At 35.4% G+C, this 24,592-nt stretch overlaps 1 protein-coding gene across 1 annotated transcript in view; it reads right to left on the reverse strand.

The window, feature by feature from the left end:
• NSUN3 (NOP2/Sun RNA methyltransferase 3) overlaps positions 1-24,592 on the reverse strand; it is a 48,858-nt gene that overhangs the window by 18,266 nt on the left and 6,000 nt on the right. The window contains 3 exon segments of the mRNA XM_063077501.1: positions 10,599-10,720; positions 11,456-11,610; positions 18,497-18,840. Coding sequence (XP_062933571.1) covers positions 10,599-10,720; positions 11,456-11,610; positions 18,497-18,840 — 621 coding nt within the window.

The raw sequence follows: 24,592 nt of genomic DNA on the forward strand, positions 1-24,592 counted from the left end.
TCAGTTTTAAAGGTATTATTTTACAAGCCTTGAGGGTACCCCTCACTGTGCTCATAGTAAGTAGACAAATTTCTAGATATCAAACTGTTTATTATCCAAGAAGTTCTGTAAATTCAAGATAAAGAAACATGACTGAGCTTGCTATTTGCAGAGATACCATACCCAGCAGCTATTCTTTTGTGAGCCCAACAAACAATAACAATGCTGATGATTATCTTCTCTCCACTGACAGTTAGCATTTACTTTTAAAAAGGGATATTTTTTATATAGTACTGGTAGGACAAAATAGTGACATTAAACACTCCTGAAAGACATTAGAAATGACAAATTTTAACATATTTAATATCAGTTTCTATTAGGAGATCTCAAGTTTAGTACATCTTCTCAGCAGTTCATTATGTCATTAATATGGATATGGAAGCGCAGGGATTAAAACCTCTGCTAAAACTGAACATAAGAAATCCAGTTTTGTGTTGCTCAAATTAGTGAAGAGTGAAAATAAACCACATTAGGCCTGCCTAACTTCATCACAGGGTCTTTGATTTACTATCAAATACATTCTCTCCACTCATTTAAAAAAAAAAGGAAAAAAAAGAAGCCTTTAAGAAAACCACCAGAATTGACTTGATTTTGGCCCATGGGAAATGTGCTTATTAATGGAGATTGCTTATCACTAACTTAAATGACTTAAAAGGGGTTTTTCAAACTTTTTTTTTAGTAACAAAAAAACTCTCTTCAAATGAAATTCTACAAGCTTAGACAGATAAAGATACCCCACTTCTAGCTGGGCTTGGTGTGGTGCACTAGAAAGCTCTACTGCTCATCTCTAACTCTTCCTTCAAGATGGCTCCTGAAATGATGTTACAGAACCCATATGTCTTCACAAAGCAGAGTCTGAAAACACTGTCCTAAATAATTCTTCGGAGGAAATCAATGGCTATCTCCTTCAGAAGAAAGAAGTCATTTGACTCCTGCAGTGGCTGGACTGTAAGAGAATTAAAAGCCCATAAAGTTAACTAAAGGCATTTTAGTGACTCCATTTAGGTCAACAGTGTGATAAATTCAGATACCTATGGTAAGTGGCAGAATGAGGCTAAGTGCCAGGAAAACCTTTCTGATGGAAGAAGAAAGAGTCACAGGAACTGTGTACTTTACCCAAATTACAGATTTTTAATTTCTGAACTTCTAGCTCCTGGAAAAATCTTGTTTTTTCAACCTTAGGTCAAATCTTTTGGATCATAAAAGTAGTTCTTCCCATCAGAATGAAGATTTAGGAGAGATGAAATGAACATAGAGCACCAAGTGACAATTAAGAATGCTTAAGTGACAAAGAAGCACTTCTTCCCAAGTCAAAAATAACCAGGTCATTTTCTGCCATATTTACTGTCACTATTCATGCGTTTATTGTAAGCAATTCTAATCAGGGACATTCTGCTGAAAGCATGCCATAAGAACTATCCTTTTAGCAAAACTCATTAGTCTATTTACTAACGAGGTCAGTTATAAACATGTTTATGTGAAGATTTAACTGGGTCACCTGCCTTCTTTCTTTCCGTGGGAGAATCCCCCTGGAAATCAAAAGAATTGGATCACAGTCCAGCTGCTATAACTCCTCCCACAAAGAGTTATAAAGATTTTGCCTGGACCATTAGAAAAGTTATGTTTTAATCCCTATTAGGATATGTTTTTATAACTATTTCTTGCATTAATCAGCTTGTGGTGGGAAAGAAAAGTCTTAGATTCTCCTAATTACCTGAAAAAATGAATGAATGAGAAAATGAATGATTTAATCTGATGTAGCCATTTCAAAAGCATGTTTTCAAAGACTATTTAATAATTAAAATGTTCACAATTAAGTGAAAAAAGATATCAAATTGTATCACTATTTCTATTATTGTAAATACTATAAGCAGCCAAATGTAGTAAGACAGTATAATAATAGTTTTCTTTCAATGGGTGGCTCATTTTCTTCTTTACATTTCTTTGTGTTTTCCAAATGTTTTTTGAGACTTTCATTAGAAAAAGTTATTAGAAAAATACCTTGAGTTTAAAAACTTATCTGTTGCTTATTTTATAAAATATGCCTTCTTGTCTTCACACCACATCCTTAACTTTAATACAGTTAGGTGTCCCTCCTCTTGTTCCCTCTGCACCCTAAATATTCTATTATAGTCCTTAACACATTTTATGATAATTGCCCTAAGGACTAAGAGAATAAGGATAATTCCCTACATATTTTAGAACCTGCAGTGTTTAGTAAAGTTCCCAATACAAAGTAGATACTTAATAAATGAATAAATAAATGCTGATAAAATCTTATTTTCAAGATTGTATTCATAGTGTCACTTACACTTGAGACATTTTTATTAATGAAAACATAATAGTTGAAAACTATAGCTTCAGATGTCTCAACCTTTTACAATTTTATTTAATATGGAATATTTTGTCAGTAAACTCTTCTTAAAAAGAGTTGTGTACTTTACCCAAATTACAGATTTTTAATTTCTGAACTTCTAGCTCCTGCCACCTAACTTAAACAAAAAAAAAAAAGAAGAAGAAAGAGGAGGAAGAATAGAATTGCTATTATTGTTAGTAGTAGTAGTAGTGGTATAATAGTAGTTTGCTTTTGTTTTCTGGATTCCAAACATGACTGTGGAGTATACTAACACTTATAAAGCAAATGTATTTCACAGGGCCTAGTTTCCAAAGCCCTGTAGTTTCAGGTATAACCTAATTTTTAAAAATTACATATAGAAATGTTAAGTTTGCAAAAGACAGGAAACTTTCCCCAGGCTAAAGTCTCTGCTGTGGATATAGAAATGTAACACGGCAAAGTTGCTGGCTTTCAAGGACGTCTGGCAGATGTCCTTGAGAGCATGTTAAACTATTGATTGATATGTTAAAAAAAGTTGCTTTATTGTTATGTAAAATACTGAGGAAACTGCTGTAGGAAAACAGAGTATTTGCTAAGAACAAGCTTTTGTTGGTGGCTTGACTTAACCTTTTGCAAACTGCATTATGGAAAGTCACTTTGTTATTTCACTGATGTTACCAGCTTCTATTGTTAAACTATACTTAACCATAACTCCACCTATGTTCTTTTTCTGTAACTTTCTGGCCTAGAGAATAAATATTGAGACAGAATCCCAGCTCAGTGTTAATTTCCCAAAGGAGGAATGCCTCTCTCTTGAGGGTTCTGGGAAGTTAACCCCTTTGGGGTGTCTCACTGCTCAAAAGAGATGGGCTTTGAGCAATCCTTTTTGCATCTCCATTACCCCATGTGAGGCAAAGCAACATATGACTAAGCATATAAAGACATTATGCGAAGCTAACTGAATTATTTAAACTTTAAAAAGAAAATCTATACATAGCTGAAACAGTGGTGAAAATCTCTAATTCTGAAAGAACCATATATTCACCACAGTTGAGTGGGATTTTTCACTAACCTCCCTCCTCCTCCCCTTTTTCTACTTCTGTTGGCCTCAGTTCTGTTCTATCCTTTTGAAAACTCAATGAATTATTGTGAATGTTGTATCTTTCTTTTTTTATTCATTTTATTTTTTTTAGCTCCCACTTAATGAGTGAGAACATGTGGTATATTGCACACAGGTATTGATATTCAATGCTGTACCTCACAGATATATACAATCAATTATGTTTCAATAAAAAATTTAATTTATTTTTTTTTAAAAAAGGACAGCAAATGAGAATGTTAGCTCTCTTGCTCAGTCATCTCTCACTATGTGATGCCATGCATTGCTGTAGAGAGTCATTATCAAGAAAAAGGTACTCTCCAGATATGTCCCCTGGACTTTGGACTTTTCAGCCTACAAAACTGTAAGAAATAAATTCTATTTCTTTAAAATTAAGAAAAAAAAAAATGTCCAAAGCCTGCAAAATAAATTTGTTGTAACTTAAAAAAAAAAAAAAAGCACTTTCCAGTTCCAAATTGGTGTGCTTGGGATGAATGGCAGAGTAATGCCTGTGATTAATGAAGATGATCCTGACGATTATAGCTTACTACTTGTTCACATTCCAATGTTAAAATAACTCTTAAAATCTTGATGCTGTCTTTACACAAATAAAATTGAACCATTTCTTAAAAAAAAAAAATTATATGCGCACACACACACTTCAAGATGTGTCACACAAATAAGAGGGTAGCTTAATATTAGAAAAATCAAATCATACAACTCACTACATTAAGGAATTAAAACATAAATATCTTAAGAATCTCAAAAGATAGAAAATATATAATGAAAGTATTTATGCATGATAAAGATTCTGAGTAAACTACAATATAAACACATCAACTTTCTGGTCACTATGTTGATGAATCATGAAGCCCCAAGCTACACAGACACTAGGTATCCCTTATCTCAGCCCAAGAGCATCAAAGAATAAATGTTAGGGGGGTGTTTTTTTGTTGTTTTTTTTAATGTTCCTTTTAAAACACAATTCTTGTTGTCAGACTACCATTTCTTAAGGATTGTCATCTGGATGATTTATACAAATTTTCCAAACATTACAAAATAATCTAAGCTTCCTTTTTCAATGAGTTCACAAATTGGATTCTACTTGTCAAGTGATGAGAAAAGAAAAACAGAAGGGGTCAGTATTTTAAATGTGATTGAGTTCTTCCTAGGAAATGGATGACATGATACATTACTGCAATAAGATACACATATTTTTGTTATAAATCATACTCTTCAGTTAGTGATTTCCAACCTAAAAATCATTTAAACTTCTCTTGCACAAATATAGTCACTTTCTAAAAAGACTACAGGTATCTCATTTTCAGCATATTTTCCCACTCTTTTTAAAATATATTTAAATACAAATGAAGCAAAAGAATTTGATTATGTATATGTACATACACAGTATGTAACAGAAATTATGGGCTCAGAAATTATTTTGTGAAATGATAATAAAGGTAAACTATTAAACGGCATTTCATTAATAGAACTGGCCTACCGGGATTTTTCTCCTAATATAACTGTGCCCTCCAATAAGCTTTTCATACTAAAAGAAAAAGGCAAGTTAGTACTATTTTCATGATTATATATAATTCTACATATACAACAATTTTTTAAAGAATTTAAAAAAGAATATTACATATCTACTAACACTCCTTTTTAAAAGCCTGACATCAAAAAACCTCTTAAATATCAATTTTCATTTAAGTATCATATTCATAAAAACATGCAAAATTAATATTCAGTCATAAAATATTTGGTTGTACAATATTGTGTTTTCTTTCTTTTTTTTTTTTTTTGTCTTTTCCGTGACCGGCACTCAGCCAGTGAGTGCACCGGCCATTCCTATATAGGATCCGAACCCACGGCGGGAGCGTCGCTGCGCTCCCAGCGCTGCACTCTCCCGAGTGCGCCACAGGCTCGGCCCACAATATTGTGTTTTCAAAAGGTAAAATTCTAAATGCTATGCAGACTGCCTATTTAATACAAATATGAACAATTTCTGCCATAGTAAATGAATATACAGCCATGGAGAGCATGAAGTATCTTTTATTTTTTTCATTGACAAATAATAATTGTATATATTTATAGGATACAATGTGATGTTCTTATCAATATATATTCTGCAGAAAGATTCAATCATGCTAATTAACATATCCTCACCACCAACTTTTTTGTGTGTGTAGTGAGAATGTAAAAATCTTTTTTGTGTGTGATTTTGAAATATACAGTTTATTATTATTGACTGTGGTCACTATGCAGCACAATAGATCACTAACATGTATTACTTCAGTCTAACAGAGGCTCTGTGGCCTTCTGTCAACATCTTCTCTTTCCCCACACTCTCCCTCCCCACCAGCCTCTGGTAACTACTTTTTTACTCTCTGTTTCTGTGAGACTGACTTTTTTAGACTTCACATACACGTGAGATCATACAATGTTTGTGTTTCTGGGCCTGGTTTATTTCAGTTAGCATAATGTCCAGCACTTCTATCCATGTTGCGAATGACAGAATTTCCGGCTTTTTTAAGGCTGTCTAGTATCCCATTGTGTATAAAGTACCTCTGAGCCTATCTGTCAACAGACAAATGGAGATACACATCTAGTCTTTGATAAAACAGTACAATCCAAAAGTTTTTCTTATTTACCTCTTGACTGCTCTCTTCCACGCTTTCCCTCCCTTCTGAGTGCAATGTTCTATCAACGAAATAAGGCTAGGCAGCAATATTTGTTTGCTTATTTCTAATTGTTCTTTGCAAATGCAGATAAGCATCTACTATCAATCCTTTATAGTCTGAATAAAACTCATACACATCAATTCATTTACTCTTGGTGCATGTTTGCATTTAAAACCTTTAATCTCTTATTGTGGAATATAAGGATTGCTTTTTGGAAGGTAAGGCAAAAAACTAGGTGAGAAAGATTGGAAGATGGGCAAGAGAAATTTCTTTGTAAACAATATAGTAATATAGTGATATAACAGAGCTATCCCTGATGATAAAATTATTATAGTCTTTTTTTTCTTTCATTTTTTGAAGTCAAGGACAGGAGATAAAAGAGAGATTGTGTCTGTTATTATCATTTTTTTTTCCTTTATCTTTTTAACTCCAAGACTTGTAAATGTCTTAAATCGGATCATTTTCTGTGCCTATAGCTTGGGTATTTCACTATCTACCCTTTTATCATCAAAATCACATAGCCAAGGGACTACAGGGTTCAGTTTCTTCAAGTCAGTCCAAAACCTCTCATACAGACCAAGAAGCAGAGGCAGGGAATGTAGAGCAGCTGCTGAAGGAAAAGAGCGGGAGAGGCTGGTGTGATGGCCTTTCTCAATCACATACAATTATATGAAAACCTACATTCACTGTGATTAACATGTGAGTTTTGTGCCATGTCAATTTGTTGCTAAAGTGATGTGGTACTAAAGCCATTCTTTTGGGGAGGGTAAGATGATGGGAAATTGGAGTGATCACTATTGAAGAGCCTTAGTTGTTAGAGTATGAAAAGGTGCCTATGTGAAGTTTACGTATGTGCGTGATCTTTGTGATGATAATTGAAATGTCACATGATAGTAAGGAGAATTTATTAAATGGGAGGAAAAAACATCTAAAACCACGCTTTGGCTATGTAATGGCAATACTAATCAAAATAAACTATGTGAATTGCTTTACATTTATGTTTAATTACCATACAGAACAATAATGATTACATGATTATTTTTGTCAGTTAATTTTGCTATAAATTTAATCATAGCTATAAATTCTAAATACTTAACCCTTGTAATTTACTGTTTTTGAAAATTATTGACTTAGCCCCTTCTAACATGCCAGGCTATAAATAAAAACAATAAAACAAACTTAGCCCCTTCTACATGCCAGGCTGGAAATAAAAACAATAAAACAATCCCTGTTCCCATGGTGCTTACAGTCTTGTTGAAGAGAGAGACAAGTACGAGGCAAATGTCTAGAAGAGGAACTGACAATAAATATATATTTAAATGAAGATAGGGACATGATAGAAATATCAGTCCTAGTCCTAGGAGGTCAGGTAAGGCTTAAATATGGAGATGTCAGAGCTGATACCTGAAGAACCAGTAGGGTTCTCTAGGAGAAACGGGAGGATGAATTAGAAGAACTTTCAAGCAAAAGGAACAGGAATGAGACGCTATATGGAGTGTTTGAGGAACAGCTCAGTTGGAACACAATGCAAGAAAAGTCCTGAGACAATGAGGCTAGCGAAATATGGAGAAGCCCGATCAAAAAAGAATTTGAATATTATACTAAACAGCTGGAAATCCTGCTGGTAAAAGGGAAACACTGCAGGATTTCCAGAAGGAGAACGGCATGGCCAGATTTACATTTCAGATGTATCACTTTGGCTTCACTGTGGAGAATGAAGTAGTAGGGATCAAAACTGGATACATGTAGGACAGTTGTGAGCCAGTTGAAATCATTTAGGTGACAGATGCTGGTGTCTTAGGTTGGGCTATTAAAGATGAAGAGAATAAGATGAACTTGAGAGATATGTAACAGGTATAACTGAGATATCTTAGTGATGTATTAGATATAGGAGAAAGAGGGGAAATGGAGGTACATTTCTGACTTGGGCAAATACATGGTGGTATGGCATTTACTAAGATACACAAGACAGGAGAAGAGACAGGTTGGTGGGATTTTTGTTCTGATTTTTTGTTTTGTTGATTTTGGGGGAGACTAGGAGAGTATTAGAAATTATGAGTTTTATCTTAACAGTTGAGTTTTATGTGTCTGGAGATCTCTGATAGTTAACTGAATATATAAGTCTGAGGCTAAGGAGAAAGCTCTGAGCTTAGATATATATTTGGGAGACAACATTTTATATCAGTTGAAGCCATCACATAGAGAAGAGAATCACCAGTAGCCTAACAAAATTCAAAATTTGTGGGATGAGTTGATTAAAAGCAAATTAAGAAAAAAATGGAGAAGGTATAACCAAAGAAGTAGAGAGAAAACCAGAAAACCATAAACGTCAAGGGAACAGAATATTTTAAAATGGAATTATCAGTCAACAAAGTCAAGTACAGTAGAGTGTAACCTACAATACGGTATAAAATACAATACAGCTTTTTTGGAGAACAACTGCACATAACTATTAAAATGATCCTCAATTCCACTTCTTGATATTTAATCAAGAAAAATGCTAGCACACGTGGCCAATGAGACAAATTAAAGGACAGTAAAAGTAAAAAAAAAAAAGAAGAAGAAAAAAAAAGAAAGAAAAAGAAATAGTGTAAATATCAAAAAATAGATGTTTAAATATAATACTATAGACTGATCCTCTTGAATATTTCACAGAAGTTAAAGAGAACAAAGTAGATCTACTTGGAAAAGACTAAGAAATATTAAATACAAAAAAGAAAAAGTTACAGAACAATATACATATAATATTTAGTAATTTTTCAATATATTTCTCTATGTACATACAGTTGTAAGAAAAGGTATAGAAAAAGTTTGGGAGAATACACACTAAACTTAAGTCCAATAGTTAACTCTGAAAAGAAAGATGCTGGTATTTGGTGAGTGTGTGGCCAAGTAGGCCTTTTGCTTCATATGTATTATTCGATTTTTTTTTTAAATGAAAATGTTTCCGTGTATTACCTGTATAATCAAAAATATATTTTTAAAACCCTATCAAATATATTTAAAAAATAGATCAAGTAAAATTAAGATAGAAAATATCTATTTATCAATAAATGGGTCTTTAGTAACTTTAATAAGAATAGGTTTGGAAGAATAAAGGAAACAGAAGATAAAATACAATGAATTGAGACAAAATGGGAGAAAAAGCAGTAAAGACAATATAAAACACAGAAAGGCTGGTAATGAAAGGGAGAAAAACAAAGTCAGGGAAGATTTTTCATGAGACAGAGAAGAAAAATAATATTGTCAGAAAGCATGGATGCTTACTCATAGCTTAAAATAAAATTGGAGTTCACAATGTCAATAAACCATCATAAGATTTAGTATCTGTTATAAAGTGTAAGGGATAATATTGGCAAGGCCCAGATTAGTGGGACTAATTAATTAAGAAGCCAGACCAATAATGTTTAGGTGAGAAAAATGATTTAGAGAAGGATCTAGGCAACATCTCAAATCTAATCGCCCAAGAGATAAAAGGGAAAGGTGGTATAGTGTAGTTTTCAAAACATCTTAGAGTTATAGTATGTGAAAGGCTGGTATTGAAAGCATACATAAAGTGGTCTAACTGCCAGATGAGAAATGTTTCAAAAAACCATCTGGTGAGTACAAACAAGAATCACCTTAATGAGCCAATATGTAATCTGGTTCAAGAACAAGACTATGTATTATTATTGGCTGTGATGCATAGGTAATGGCATAGGTCCACTGCTGTGAACTAGTCAGAAGTTGGAAGTAAAGCACATTGTCAGAAGTGCATACTGTCACTCACTGTCATGCTACATATGAGAGGTAATGGGTGATAAGTCACCATTTAATTGTATTTTAAATATTCCAAAGAATTTTTGTTCAGAATAAAACAACAGGACGTACTTGAGAGTAGAGTATAAGTTGTCATCTCTTTTAGAACCAGAATAATGATGCCCCCCAAATGCCTCTGTTTTGAAGGGGACCAAATACCTCTTGGTGGCCAGGCCCCTCTGGAGAATTCTTAGAGAGGAGATAAATTCTGACAAATAGCTACAACTTCCTAGGTGGTGGGTTCATCTAGAATATTACCAAAACATGCATCTTTGGTCCAAAACTACTCTTACAAGGGGACTGCTCAGATTCTGGTAAAAGAAAGATTAGGGTGATTAACCCCAGGATTGGATAGTCCTAGAAAGCAAACAACTATGACCATTTCTGGTCATAGTTAAGAATGGTCTTAAAATAATGTGCACCCTTTAAAAGACGGTGAATAGATATACTACATTTCATTAGGCAGCTGGCATTACAGCATGAGAGCTAAAAGTGAAGAGGTTGGGAATTTTCTGAGTGTAGCCTTTAGAGGAATAATTGCTGACACCTACACAGGAAGCCCTCCGCTTGGGGCTTGACATGTTTTGTCACATCTATTTAAAATATATTAGGAACCAAAATACACACTTATATTAATAGTCCTCACCTTAAGAGCTCTACCTGTAGAACAGGCAAATTCCTCCTTTGACTTATCCTATAGGCCGCCTTCTGAGAATCAGAAGAAAACAACCAACTTCGATCATTTGAACATGGAGCATCAACTAATACCTAGAGAAAAAAAGAACAAATGATGCAAATATGCCCTGAAAATATATTCTCAGGCACAAAGCATATAGGAAGCTATGTAAAACACAACAAATAAATAGAAAATAAATTTTAAACATTTCTTTTGAAACAAAAATACAACACGGTAAGTTCTTCATGACATTTCCTCACTAATACTTACCAGAAAATTTTCCTATGTAATAGTACTTTCAGTGTTTGTTTGTTTTGGAGGGGAGGACTAAAAGCCTACTAATATCTACTAAAAATACTTGATATTTTTGACAACCACAGCATATTTACTTATTTTAAACAGACATTACTATATTTCTGAGTTCTCAGCATTTATTTTTAAGAACCAACATTTCAATTTCAAGTTTACTGAAATGACCTCTTTTTCTTCGACTGTCAAACTCTGATATGAAATGTTACTGAACTAAAGCAATACAGTAAACATTTGTGTAATGATCCAAATAATATCTGATCTTTTCCTGAGTATCTTTGAGATGCCTGGAAATACAAAGCATTCTGCAATCTCCAGTCCCAATGTTACTGCTTCCTTTGAACCATGCTGACCATCAAATGAAAACTGCTTTCATGTTCACTTTATCAAAATTTCCCAGAGTACTGAGAAACTGTATCAGGCTATGTCTGGGAGCAGATGGAAAACAACAACAACAAAGCAACACAATAATGGTATCATTAGGAGCCCATCAGTTTGTCACGATGTAATAAAAGTACCTTGTCAAACGTTTCAGGCTGGGCATCTCCCATTTCTCTGCCATCCAATCCAGACACTTTAATTACATTTATCAAAGGCTGTGGGATGAAAGATTCTAATGTCTGCCTCAACCACCTCAATCTCAGACTATCATATTCATTACAATGAAGATAACCTAAATATAAAGGATTAAAAAGTTTCAAATGAAGGCAGTAGAACTGTTAAATTTCTACTTTTCATCAAATAAATTTCAGAAAGAAACCAATTCATCATAATTATGCAGAAATAGGGCTCAGAGGTAAATATGATTACGGTATCTTATGCTTTAAAAACATAAATATATACATTAATATATATACACAAATATATACATATATATATACACAAATATATACATACATATATATATATATACACACACACACACACACACACACACACACACACACACACACAAATATACTAATTTGGGGAGTAAAAACCTATAGAGAACTATATATTCCTAAAGATATGCTATACAACCAATACCTCAGACACAGTTCTCACCCTAAAGCACTACCTCTTAAGAGTAAATAATATATTCTCTTATATATGTATTGTCTTCCACGGCACACCACCTTCATTTAAATGAAGGAAAGTAGTAGTAAACAGAAAAAAGCAAGTGCTATAGGCTCTATAGTATGAAATACATGAGTTCAAATTAAGAGCTTGGACGACTTTGGGGAAGCTACTTAACTTCAAAATTCTCAGCTTTTTTTTTTTTTTTCTTTATCTGTAGAATAGGGATTATACCTAGCGACCCTACAAAACAGTTGTTTAGAGTAAATGTGATAAGTTTAATAACATATTTAGCATAGCACTACAAAATAGTAATAACAAATGTTTATAATAATTACTAACAATTTTTGAGTCCTCATTATGTGCCAGGCAGTGTTCTAAGCACTTTACACATAGTAACATATTTAATCTTCACAAATCTATGAGGTAGATATTGTTATTATTTCTATTTTACTGATAAGAAAACTGAAGCCAAGAGAGTTTAAGTAACCTGCCTAGGTTCGCACAGCACATAATCCAGACAGTTAAGTTCCACAGCCCTATCTAGTCTTTAAGGACCATACTACACTGCTTCTCAGTACAGAAGGCATTCAGCATATGATTCTTTACACAGTGAAATAGTTGTTTCGTTTTTCCTTTACTTAAACATATACATATATGTAAATATTTGATATGCTTGGGTATATCTCCAAGCGTATTTTTAAAATGCATAAAAGTATAATGGAAGAATGTTAAAAATTACTTGAAACTCATTGTCTTCTCTTTATGTGTATACTCACATATAAAGTTTTAAATGAAGGAATTATATATTTTTGGTAGTGTCATTTTTCCCCTTATTCTTCATCTTCTGCCCATCAAAAAAGGTACTTAAATTATCAACATGATATATATATATATATTATATATATGTGTGTGTTTATGTGTGTGTGTTCATCAACATAGAGGATCATGCTATACATACCTCTCTGCCTCCTCACTCTCCACATATGACAATACTTCAAAGGAAATACTCCCAACTTAATTGGTAGAGATATAAACAATTTTCAAAGGCTGCTAAATAGTACATGGAATAGATGTAACATCCTTTATCAACCATTTCCCTACTGTTGTGTGGTTTAAATGTTTTACACTCTATTTTTATTCTTTTAATGGTAAGCCTAAAGATTTTAACATGTATACCTTAAGAAAAAATCTAAATTAAGTCCATTTTCACCATCTTTCCTAAAAGAAACAAGAATCTTGTAACATTCCTTCCTAACTTAGATGCTATTGTTACTGTATACTTGAGTTTTATTTGGGCTTATATTTTTTAACCCCACAAAACATTATTGTCATTGTCTTCTATATAGCCACTGATGGTAAGATTTTTCCTGCACATTTCTCACCTTCCTTGCTCTTCATTTCTTTTGTAACTCCTATCTTACATCTTGAATGTCTTTCTTTTCTTCCTGAAGCACAACTTTCAGAATTGTTGGTGATAAACTCTTAAACTGTCTCTCTCTCTCTAAAAATAATATCTATTTTACTTTTGCTCGAGGGATATTTTGTTTGAACGTATTTCTGGATTGACATTCATCTTTTCTTAGCAAACAAAGCATCATTCCTCTAAATGCTGCTTTCTATTGTTATTCTCAAGTGTCAACTCTCCAACTATTCTTTAAAGGTAAACTGTCCCTTCTTATTGGCTACTACTGAGATCTCTTATTTTCAGTGTTCAATAAAAATCAACATGAAAGTTTTTGAGGTTAAGCAAATGCTTTCAAGTGAAAAGCTGGCTTCAGCACCTATAAAATCTAGAATGACTGAAAGTCCCCTGAGCTACCAAGCCAGAAATGGGGGAGGTCTGGGGGCTTCAGCAATGCCCCTCAACACCCGCAACCAGTCTCAAGGGTGGGGGATGAGGGCCTCAGCCATGTCCCCCAACACGCACAGCCAGCCCAGCGACGACCACCGAGCCACCGCAGGAAGCACCTGGAGCTATCCCAAGCCTGTCGGTGGGAGACCTTGGGCCTTGGCCACGCCCCTCCAACATCCGCAGCCAGTCCAGCAGCAACCACTGCCACCGGCTCTCCCAAGCTGGGGTGGTTGGGGGCCTCAGGCCTTGGCCAGGCCCCCGTCAAATGAAAAGCCAGCCCAGTTGCAACCACCAAGCTGCTAAAGAAAGTGCCCCAGGCTCTCCTGAGCCAGGGTGGTTGGGGCAAAGGGTCTAGGCCATGCACCCCCGACACCTGCAGCCAGCCCAGTGGTGACCACCAAGCAGCTGCAGGAAGCACCCGCATGCTCTCCCAAGCCAGGGTGGTGGGGGGACTAGAGCCTGGGGCCTTGGCCATGCCCCCCCCCCCCCAACATGCACAGCTAGCCCAGCAAAGACCACCAAGCCTCAGCAAGAAGGGCCCCAGGTTCCCGAGCTGGAGCGGTGGGGAGCCAGGGCTATTGCCACACTCCCCTGAAATCTACACCCAGCCCAGCAATGACTGGAAGCCCCCCTGTCTCGCCTGTGGGAATGAGGGGGGTGCCACAGGCCTCAATCCTGCCCCTCTTCTTTCCTTCTTCTTCCATCACATTTCCTTACCCTTTCCCTTCTCCCCCTCCCTCTCAACTGCCCATTGCTCTGCAACATCCTAGAATGTAAAAAATAATATTAATAAAACTACATTTTTTTTAAAGAAAAAACAGAAGCCAGTTTCATACTCAATTTACCTTCAAGGTTCACACTATCCTTTAGATTTGGGCCACTAAGTATTTGGAGATCATTGATGCATGTAAAAGGATTCTGTTTTTCTTTAAATATTATACTGTACATTTTTAGTCATTTTCTGCAGGAGGGTTGGTTAGGGTACCTAGTCTATCATACCACAGGAAACAGAAGTCTTAATCATTCCTATATTCTTCACCTCTACACCTACCATCCAATGTCTTGCACATAGTATGTGCACACTAAATATAGCTGACTTGATTTGAAATATGGCATTATAATAAGGAATATTTAAATCACTACAACTGAAAATCAGGGGAGCTTTTCATTAAATTGTAGCTTTGTTAAGATTCTCAATTCAGCATTTTAAAATAGCTCCCGGCTGAGTTATAGCTTCATGCTACATTATTGTCTTGCTTAGATGTAGATTTTATTTGAAATGGTCTTAAGTTGGCTGAACTTTTTAAAATATTTGATATAAGGTGTTACAATGCAAGTTTCACACATATATTAAAATTTAGTATACTGAGACAATTTCATGCTTAAATTGTCAAAAACAAGCCAAATCTTGGTATTTTTTCATCTATGCAGGAAAAGGGGTAAAATTCCTGAAAAGTCATTGAGGATTAAGTATCTGTACATAGCAGCCTTTGGTCCAATGAAAGGTAATAAAACTGGTAGTTTCACTCATTCATTTATTTTAGTATACATAAGTTAGAAAAAAAAAAACAATCCTGCCTTATTTCTAGTTCTGCCAATTATTTTTTGGAGCTATAAGCTGTAATTATGATTGTTTTCTATGTTCCTTTCAATGTATAAACTGGAATAATGATACTGTCCTATATACTAAAAGTGCTGTGAAGGCTCATGGTAAAGTTCTTTGAGCTACCCAAGAGCAATGTTATAAATTCACAAATGAACAAAATCGTGACAATTTGTTAAAACTTGGTTGACATTAGATTAAAACACACTTGAAAGTACAATCACCTTAAGGTTCTGGTTTACTAAGCTGCTGCAGACACAAAGATAAATAAGTGTCTGTCCTTATCCTCAAGAAGCTGTCTAACACAGGACGCTAGACAAGTCAGGAGTTGAGTGTGACTGGGAGACCATGGAAGAGTCAACAGCACTATAGGGAAAACTTGAGTTCAGTCCCAGCCACTTACCTTAGGCAATTTAGCTAACTTCTCTTTGTCTCAGTTTGATATTTAAAATTGGGATAATACCCAACTCACAGTACTGCAGAGTTAGATGAGATTATGTACACCAGTGACAGTCATACTATATTCCTCAGAGCCCTAAGACTCCACAAAGATTTTTACATGGAGATATAAGATGTTGGAAGCAGACTACTGAAAAATGTTCGAAAAACACAGATTTATGCAATGTGATTAACACAGTCTTGGCACAAAGTATTCCAAAACGGTTATTATTTTTATTACTACCACAAAGAAGATGCACCTAATACAGGGAGTTCAGGGAAAGCTTTCCAAGAAAGTTGATTCCTGAGGTAAACCCTGAAGGATGGAAAGGAGTTAGGAGGGGAAGAGAAAGCAGAAAGTGGTACCTGTAGAATGCTCAAAGAGGCCTAAAGATATGAAGGAATAGAAAGGAGGACAAAAGCAATTCAACAAAGAAAGGAGTCTTTCTAATCTTCTCAACTACCAAAGGCCAATCAGATATCAAAAAGTTACCACTGACAGCAAAGAGAATTTCATGCCCAGAGGGACACAGCCTTCAGCAAGAATGCTGACCAATCCACTCCACCAAGGCCATCCACGGTTAAACTGTATGTTAAGGCTTTTCCATTTAGAGCCAGAATTGTTTGTTCTTTGTCTGTCAAGACCGGGACATAACAAAGACTGTGTTGGGGAAAAAACAACGGTCAGTCCATCACTGTGTTAACAGGTGAGAGCAGCTGGACCAAAAGAAAATGAGGCTAATTTTTTTAATTATCCTAAAACACGAGCTTTTTAATCATTCAAAGCTGTTTGCCTCTTGGCCCAGCTTAAAGGCCTGTACTGATCTAAAAAGAAATTTGGTATATAAATGCTCACTTAGTGCAGCCATCATTTTAAGTTTTGCTTATAAAAGCTTTGATTAGCATTGCTTCAGCATTCCAAATTCAAGCACTGTAGCTAACCTAATTTGGGCTTTAAGCATCAGCATGAAGACATCTGTACTCTTTAGTAAACCATTATCATTAGTCCTACTCAGATGAAAAGCTACTTTACTTGGAACACTGCCTGTAGTTCACTGCCCTTGATGTAAGAACAGGAAAATTCTTTCCCACTTCAAACTTCTAGAATATATCAGTTTGTCTTTGGGTTTCTAATCAAATCAACTTCCCTACCATAAAAGTGTAAAATATTTATAGCCCATTAATAAGGATAATTTAGGATTAAAATGCTCTCCCTTCAAAATGGTACCCAAATTTGACATTTCTCTTCCATCTTTTTCAATATTAAAAATTCTACACCCAGAATTAATGAGTATAAGTCTTATAACAGCCAATATAGGAATACTGCCAAAGAACACAGAAAGAATGGAAATAAAAACAAATATTCTTTATAACATGAGTCCATAAAACTTCTGTTCAAATTATAAAAATAATAAGCTAATATTATAATCTCTTTTGTTGTGATTTCTTACACTAAAATACAGCATGCTTCAATAATAATTTTGACCAGAATTTGAAAACATACAGTATATTCTCTCCTAAATATACAGTTAACTGATACATTTGTCTGAAAGCCTAGGTACACCTGGATTTACATTTCTCATAAAAAAATATTTATAGAGATTTCAAGAGGGAATGTTCTCAATTTTCTAAGGGATAGACAGGCTTGGATAGTTTCAAAAGAATCAATTATCAGATCGTCAACTTCCCAAAAGAAGGAGAATACCTATAGTGGGAAATCTCCTTTCACATGGCCCTTCAACGAGTTTACAAATTAATAGCAAGCTTCAGAAGATCCAGAAATTGTATTAAGGCAACTTGTGCCCAGGTGTAGAAACCTCCAACACTTCAAACAAGGGCAGTTCAACACACTGGTGTCTTGGCTGAGAAAGTGAGTGAGTCTAACAATTGGCAATACTGCTTTTTGTACATGAGATGATTGCAAATCCTTTGCTTTTAACAAACTAAAAAACAAACTTTAAGTGTGCTTACCTAATAGATCATTAAAATAATGCTTAATGAAAGATCTGTATCTGATTTGGGTCTCTAAAAGCAGGAATTTAAAGAATCAGTGAAACCACTTTAACACAATTCCTACCATTTACACGTTCTTATCTGTGTGAAAAACAGTATGTGTATCCATAAAAACAAAATCATCAAAAACCAGACAGAATTGATGCTGAACTCTGCTTCATCTAGCAGTAATATTCATCCAGAGCAACCTAAATAAATTAATTTTAAAAAGTCCCATCCATCTCATTAAGAAAATAATTTACAGTGGATGTTGACCTATTTCTTTTAACAAATATGAACAGAAGACTCTGAAGTATGAAAGTAAAAAATAAAACCTCTGTCATTGGCTTATCAACGTTCATATTATCTTACAGATTTGTGTTCACAACATGTTGCAGTTTTGTTCCCAATTACCAGTTAGGGTTAAATAGGTGGAAACGATGTTATTTACACTGATTTCCTCAGCTAAAATTTCCATTTTTCTCCAAAGTATCCCAATTTTCAGGCTTCTTAAGCTTGCAAACTCAATCCTACATTCCTCCCATATACTTTCAAAGTACTTTGTAACACATAGATATTCAAAAATTTTCAACAACTGAAAGAAAAACACACTACCTGGACAAGCACACTGCAGCAGAGCTACTGATTTGCCCCCAGGAGCAGCACACAAATCCAGAACCTTCTCCCCATCCCTTAATTCCAGAGCCAGTACTGGGAGAAGAGAGGCAGCATTTAGAAGATAATATTTTTTCAGGTTTCCAGTCTGATGCCTTTCTGAAGGCATTCGGTCTGGAGTTCTGCTAAGGTAACACTTCATTGATTGAGAACAGTAAGGTAAAGATCCTTGAAAAAGTGTGTGATAACCCTTCAAATGTAAATCCTTTTCCAGTTCAAAAGGATAATTGAATCGGTTAAGCAGGACAGCATACTGCCAGCATGATGGAGATATTAGTATATCCCTAGAAACAGAAAAAGAGAAAAAAAAGGAACATTAATATTACACACACCAATACAATTTTATATTACTAATTGGGTGAAGGTGATACTACTTTTACATTTCACTCACCTGTGATCTTCAGAGACTGGATCAGTATACCTGACTCTTTCTTTCACCTCATGTGGCTCTGATACGGTTCAAACCAGCACTGTCATGATCCTACCTTTACTTAAAAATTTGATATTTTGTTCATCATAGCTTTTAAAAAATTAATTTTGATCAGTAAAATATATTATGATTACTGAGTTTTGGGGGGTCTCCTAAATTCTGCACTGAAGGGGTATGCATCACTTGCCTCCGCCTCATCCACACTGCAGAATATCCTGCCAAAAAAACATGGCCTGCCTTTATGTAACTCTGAAAGAATTTTTGTCCATCACTCTTTGCACAAGGAAGTGTTTTTCTTGGAGACAAAATTTAAAACAAGAGACTATTAATATTGGAGGGAAAAATACTATTATTTAAAGGGTGTTTGAAGAAATGATTATTGAGGTTTTCCCCTGATGAAGATAAAAGGTAAGGAAAGCTTACTACACCGAACTCTACAGTAACGGAGTTAATGAGGTGATGAGTGGCTCAGATGATACAAAACCAAAGAGGATTTTAAAATCACTTATGGATTGATGGTGCAGGCTTTTCCCCCAACACTTTTACCTTCCTAAATTTGTATTCAGTCCAACAGTTAGATCTCTTGACAATCATAAGCTCACATCAACTGACAGATGATACAGCAGGAAATTTTAATTTATTTACTAGCTGACCTTTCTAGCTGAGTTATTTGGGAGCCTCATTAACTATGGTCAATTAAATAAATTCCAGCTGCTACTCACCCTGGAGTCACCTATGTGAGGAATGGCTGGATTGAAATGTAACAACTGTGACTGGAAGTGTGCCATGTGAATTTCAATTTAGGGCCAATTCATGAAACTGCTTTCTCCTTTCACTGCCTCTTACCATGGTATGTCATAGGAGCCTGTCATATCTGTTTCAGCTATTTTGGAGAATGATAACCTCTTTCCTTAAGAGGTTTGCAAAGTTTAGAATGCATCAAGGGTATGTAAAAAAAACTTCTTGGCGCCACCTGGTGTTTCTGATTCCATAGGTCTGAGGTAGGGCCTGAAATTTGCATTTCTAAGAAGTTTTCAAGTGATACTGATGCTGCTGATCCCCAGGACCACAATTTGGGAATTACCACTTTAAAATGGATCCCAAAGAGAAATCTGTAAATGTCACTTAATAAATCTTATAGCAGTCCCTACTAATCTTACCCTCCAAACTGGATGAAAACCTATCCAGTGTTATGAGTCATGTGTAACAGAGCAACGGTCAGAAACATAATCTAATTATACAGATTAGAGTGGCGTGGCTTACATCATATGTCCACCCCTTAGCTAACAAAGGGTAGGACACTTTCAACTGGTTAATATCATACAGGGGAAATCTCTATTTGTTATCTCTCTAGAATTGTCAAAGCTATTCTTGAATGTTTAATTCTTCCAAATAAATATTAGAATCAATTGGTCAATTAAAAATAATTTATAAAATATTTGTGTATATATAGAGATATAGTAACCTTGACTATATTATATTAAATGATTAAAGTTGGAGAGAATTAACATCTTTATTGTATTCAGTCTTTCCTGTTCCTCAGTAAAGGTTACTAATCTTCTATACTTTCTTTGAAGCTTATTGTTCAAAAGAATTGTTAGTTTAGGAACAGTATTGATTTTTGTATATTGTCCAATATGTTAAATCTTTAAGGATAAGTAGAAATTAGTCACAGGGAAAAAAGACAAAGGAGATTCCAGGGCAAAGGCAATAGCACACGTACAGGCACACAGGTGTGAGGAAGAACAGTGCATTTGGGGAATTATTAGTCTAATGTGGCTCGTGGCAAAAGATTATATGGACCAAGTATAATATGATCAACTTTAAATTTTTTTTCTTATAAGTATGGAAAGTCATTGAAAGACGTTGGGGGGTGGGGGGGGTGCAATCAGATTTAAAAACATGTACTTATGTCAGAGTAAGGAAGAAATCTTTGGAAATTATTCTCATTCAGTAATAACTAGACAAAATAATGCCTTGACTAAAACAAATAAAATTTCAAATCCCTCCTGACCTACACCCAGCTCTACTGAACTATCTGAGTTTCCTGGAACAAGTTTCTTTACCCTTTATTAGTCTTGGCATAAACTGCTACCTCTGCCTAGAATGACCTTTCCTCTCTCACCCACCTGTACTCCCCTCGGGGGTTTTATTCTCCCAAAAAAGCTTTCCACCTACCACCCAGTCTACCTGCTCCACCTTAACCCTGATATTATTATTAATAAAGTTACTGGTTGGATGTTTATAATGTTCACTTTGCATGCTTACCTCATTTAAGCATCACAACAACTTTGAGAGGCAGCTATCACCCCCATTTTAGAGCTTAGGTTACTGAGACTTTCAGAGATTTAGCAACCTACCCAAGGTCATGTCGCTAGTAACACAAATATCTGATTCAAAATCAGGCCAGCTTTAAAGCCTAACAGGAGTGATTCCCAAAGAGTGAGACCCTGATGCTGCAGCACTAGTGCACACAAGGGAGAGGGGCAGAGAATTTCCATCCCAACCCTCACTTAGTGCGTGTAGCCCTGACCTACTTGAAGCAGACTGTCTATAACAATGGAAATATCTTGTGATACTTTGCCTATAGGACCAGCTGCAACAGGACCAACTCAATAAAGGGACTGCTAAGGCTGCTCAGGCTGGTGCTTCCCAGACCTAAGAAAGCAAAGCCATGTATGAATGTGGGTCTTACAGCTCCCCCTGCACCCACCTGCCACTGATCTTCATTCTCCTCCCCACAACACACACACACACACACACACTCTCTCACTCTCTCTCTCTCTCTCTCTCTGCACTGGGTGGGCTGCTACCTTGGGACTGGAAGGGCAGTGGCTACTGGAGTCCAAAGCTTTGAGCATGGAGAAGTAGCCCAGCAGGCAACAGAGGGAGAGCGTACATTAGAAGACTCAAGAAGACAGTGGCGAGGAGCCACACTCCAGGCCTCCTCCCAAGATTCTTGATTAGTCTGAAGCTGTTCCATTTACTGGTCTTCAAGGCCGCAGAAGGCACGTACATCAGCAGCCAGCAGAACTGAGGCCCACAAGGTCAGTGACCTGCAAATATTTTGCTAGTACATCCACTAATGTCATTTTGGAACAAAAACTATCTACCCTTTGACACATTTTAAGTTGACATCAAAATCTTCACCATATGTTTAAGGATGCAATTTCCAACATACTGTAAAAATTGACATTTTAAATACAAATTATGTCATTTCTTAAAGTGTATCCAATGGAATCTAAACAGAGTGATTTTGATACCCATCATTGTCCATTTAAAAATTCATGGACTGATTCTTCTTTAACAGAAATTTTGCACTGTTCCTTTTCCTCTTTTTATTTATATTCTACATCATATACCTTTATCTTAATATATTTTTATGCTTGAAGTCATTTTTTTTAATCACTCTTATTCTTCTCTGGCATGTACACACACACACACACACACACACACACACTAAATTTGTTTTTCCTGTGGTCTTAAATCCTTAAGTGATAAAATGGTAATTTCTGGATTAAGTTATCAATAACATTATTAGTACAAAATCAATCAAAACAATTTATAAATTTGATAATTATTAAACACAAAGAGTAAAAGTTGATAAGAAATAGATCTCTAATGAAATGAGCTTTTGTTTCCATATATCCATAGATGAATATAATTTCTTACCAGAATGAGTCAGGGTTCAACATCAATTTTATGCCTATTTTGTGTTTTTCTAAGTGCTGAGATAAACCTTCACTTAAATAAATAGATGAGAATTAAATATATTTTGTTGTACTGATGTCTCCTACTTCTTTCAATTCTTTCTGAGTTATATGCAAAAATTACTTACTGACTGTAGTGGATTATTATGTCCACCCAAAACTTACTGAAGCTTGAATTGTGCCCTCCAATTTTTATGTATTAGAAACTTGGCCCCCACCGTGACTGTTAAGAGGGTGGGAAATCCTTTTGTGGTAATTGAAAGATAGGACCTTGAAGAGGTGATTGGACTGTAGAACTGTGCATTGGAGAATAAATTAATAATGGTGGTCCAGGGCATGGTTCTGAGGGCTTTAAAAAGAGAGTGAATGAGAAGGTTACTGTCTGTTCTCTTTGCTCTCTCTGCTTCCACAACCTTGCAAGGTGAGACCACTTGGTCACTGTTGCCACCACCAGATGAACTTCGGACTTCCCAGACTCAGAAACTGTAAGCAATAAATGTCGTTTTTTTCTTTATAAATTGCCCAGTTTCAGGCATTTTGTTAGAAGCAACAGAAATAGACTAATACAGTAACCTATCATCAAAAATATTTTAAATAATTGTTAGCTAACAATTCAGTTGAGGCTCCTTTACTTTTGTTGAAAGCCAAACTTGGAAACCACTTAACTTGTTAAAGAATTTGTTAGTCAGGAGTCATTCACTTTCTTACACTGAAATTCCAACAGTCTCCAGAAGGTGGAGATTTTGACACCCTGGAAGAATGCAGTATAGAAGTCAGGATGGTGTTAAGTATGCCTTTCTTTGCAAAGTGGGAGAAGGAAAATTTGAGAAAGGTAGGATGGGAAAGGAGAGTAAGTAACCGCTCAGGTACAGAGGGGAGAATAGCAATTATCTGAAAGAGTATACATGAAAGTTGAAGATCTGGAAGTTGATTGCTGTAACTTGCCTGTGCCTGCAAATCCTTTAGAAAGTTTTTCATTGTTGCTCCTACCTCCAACATGCTATCAGTATTGTCTTCTTGCCAACATTCACTCATTCTCTAAATATATACTGTGCATTGACTATATGCTAGTCACATCTGTCTACTGATGATGATACAAAATTAGCTTATATACAAACTTCTAAGAAACAAAAGATGAATATTAAAACTAATTAAAAGACAAATATTAAGTAAAACTGAACAGATGGTACACAGGAATGAGTGAACTTTGAAAAATAGTCAATGAAGCTTTATTAATTCAGCACAGAAAAGGTCATCTTGTCTGTTTACTTATTTTCCCAACTGATTTTTATGGGGACCTTAACTTAATTTTCTGTTTCCCTGACTTAAGTGCCAGGGGCCTAAGTCCCTGAGTAAATTAATTAAATCAGAGTTTGATTCATGGATCTCTGGACTAATTACTATTTTAATAAAATTCAAGCATTTAAAAAACTAAAATCTAGTTAACTTAAATCTTAAAAATGTGTATAATGTATTATTTGAACAATGCTATTTTACACTACGATTTTCATTCAACTTTTCTGTGACTATTCTTTTCTCCTAATATTCTATACTCTACCTTCCTATATGAGGATTTAAAAAATCACTTAGAAATTGCTAGGCACAATTGGTATATCCCTGTAGATTACAAAACCAATTTAAATTTCCATGGTTAAAAAAATAGCAATCCCTGGGCCGACCCCGTGGCTCACTTGGGAGAGTGCAGCGCTGGGGGCGCAGTGGCGCTCCCGCTGTGGGTTCAGATCCTATATAGGGATGGCTGGTGCGCTCACTGGCTGAGCGTGGTGCGGACGACACCAAGCCAAGGGTTCCGATCCCCTTACCGGTCACATTAAAAAAAAAAAAAAAAAAATAGCAATCCCTTGTTTTAGTGCTATTATTATCCACTAGTGGGTG

Source organism: Cynocephalus volans, chromosome 1 (genome assembly GCF_027409185.1).
Source record: "Cynocephalus volans isolate mCynVol1 chromosome 1, mCynVol1.pri, whole genome shotgun sequence".
NCBI lineage: Eukaryota > Metazoa > Chordata > Mammalia > Dermoptera > Cynocephalidae > Cynocephalus > Cynocephalus volans.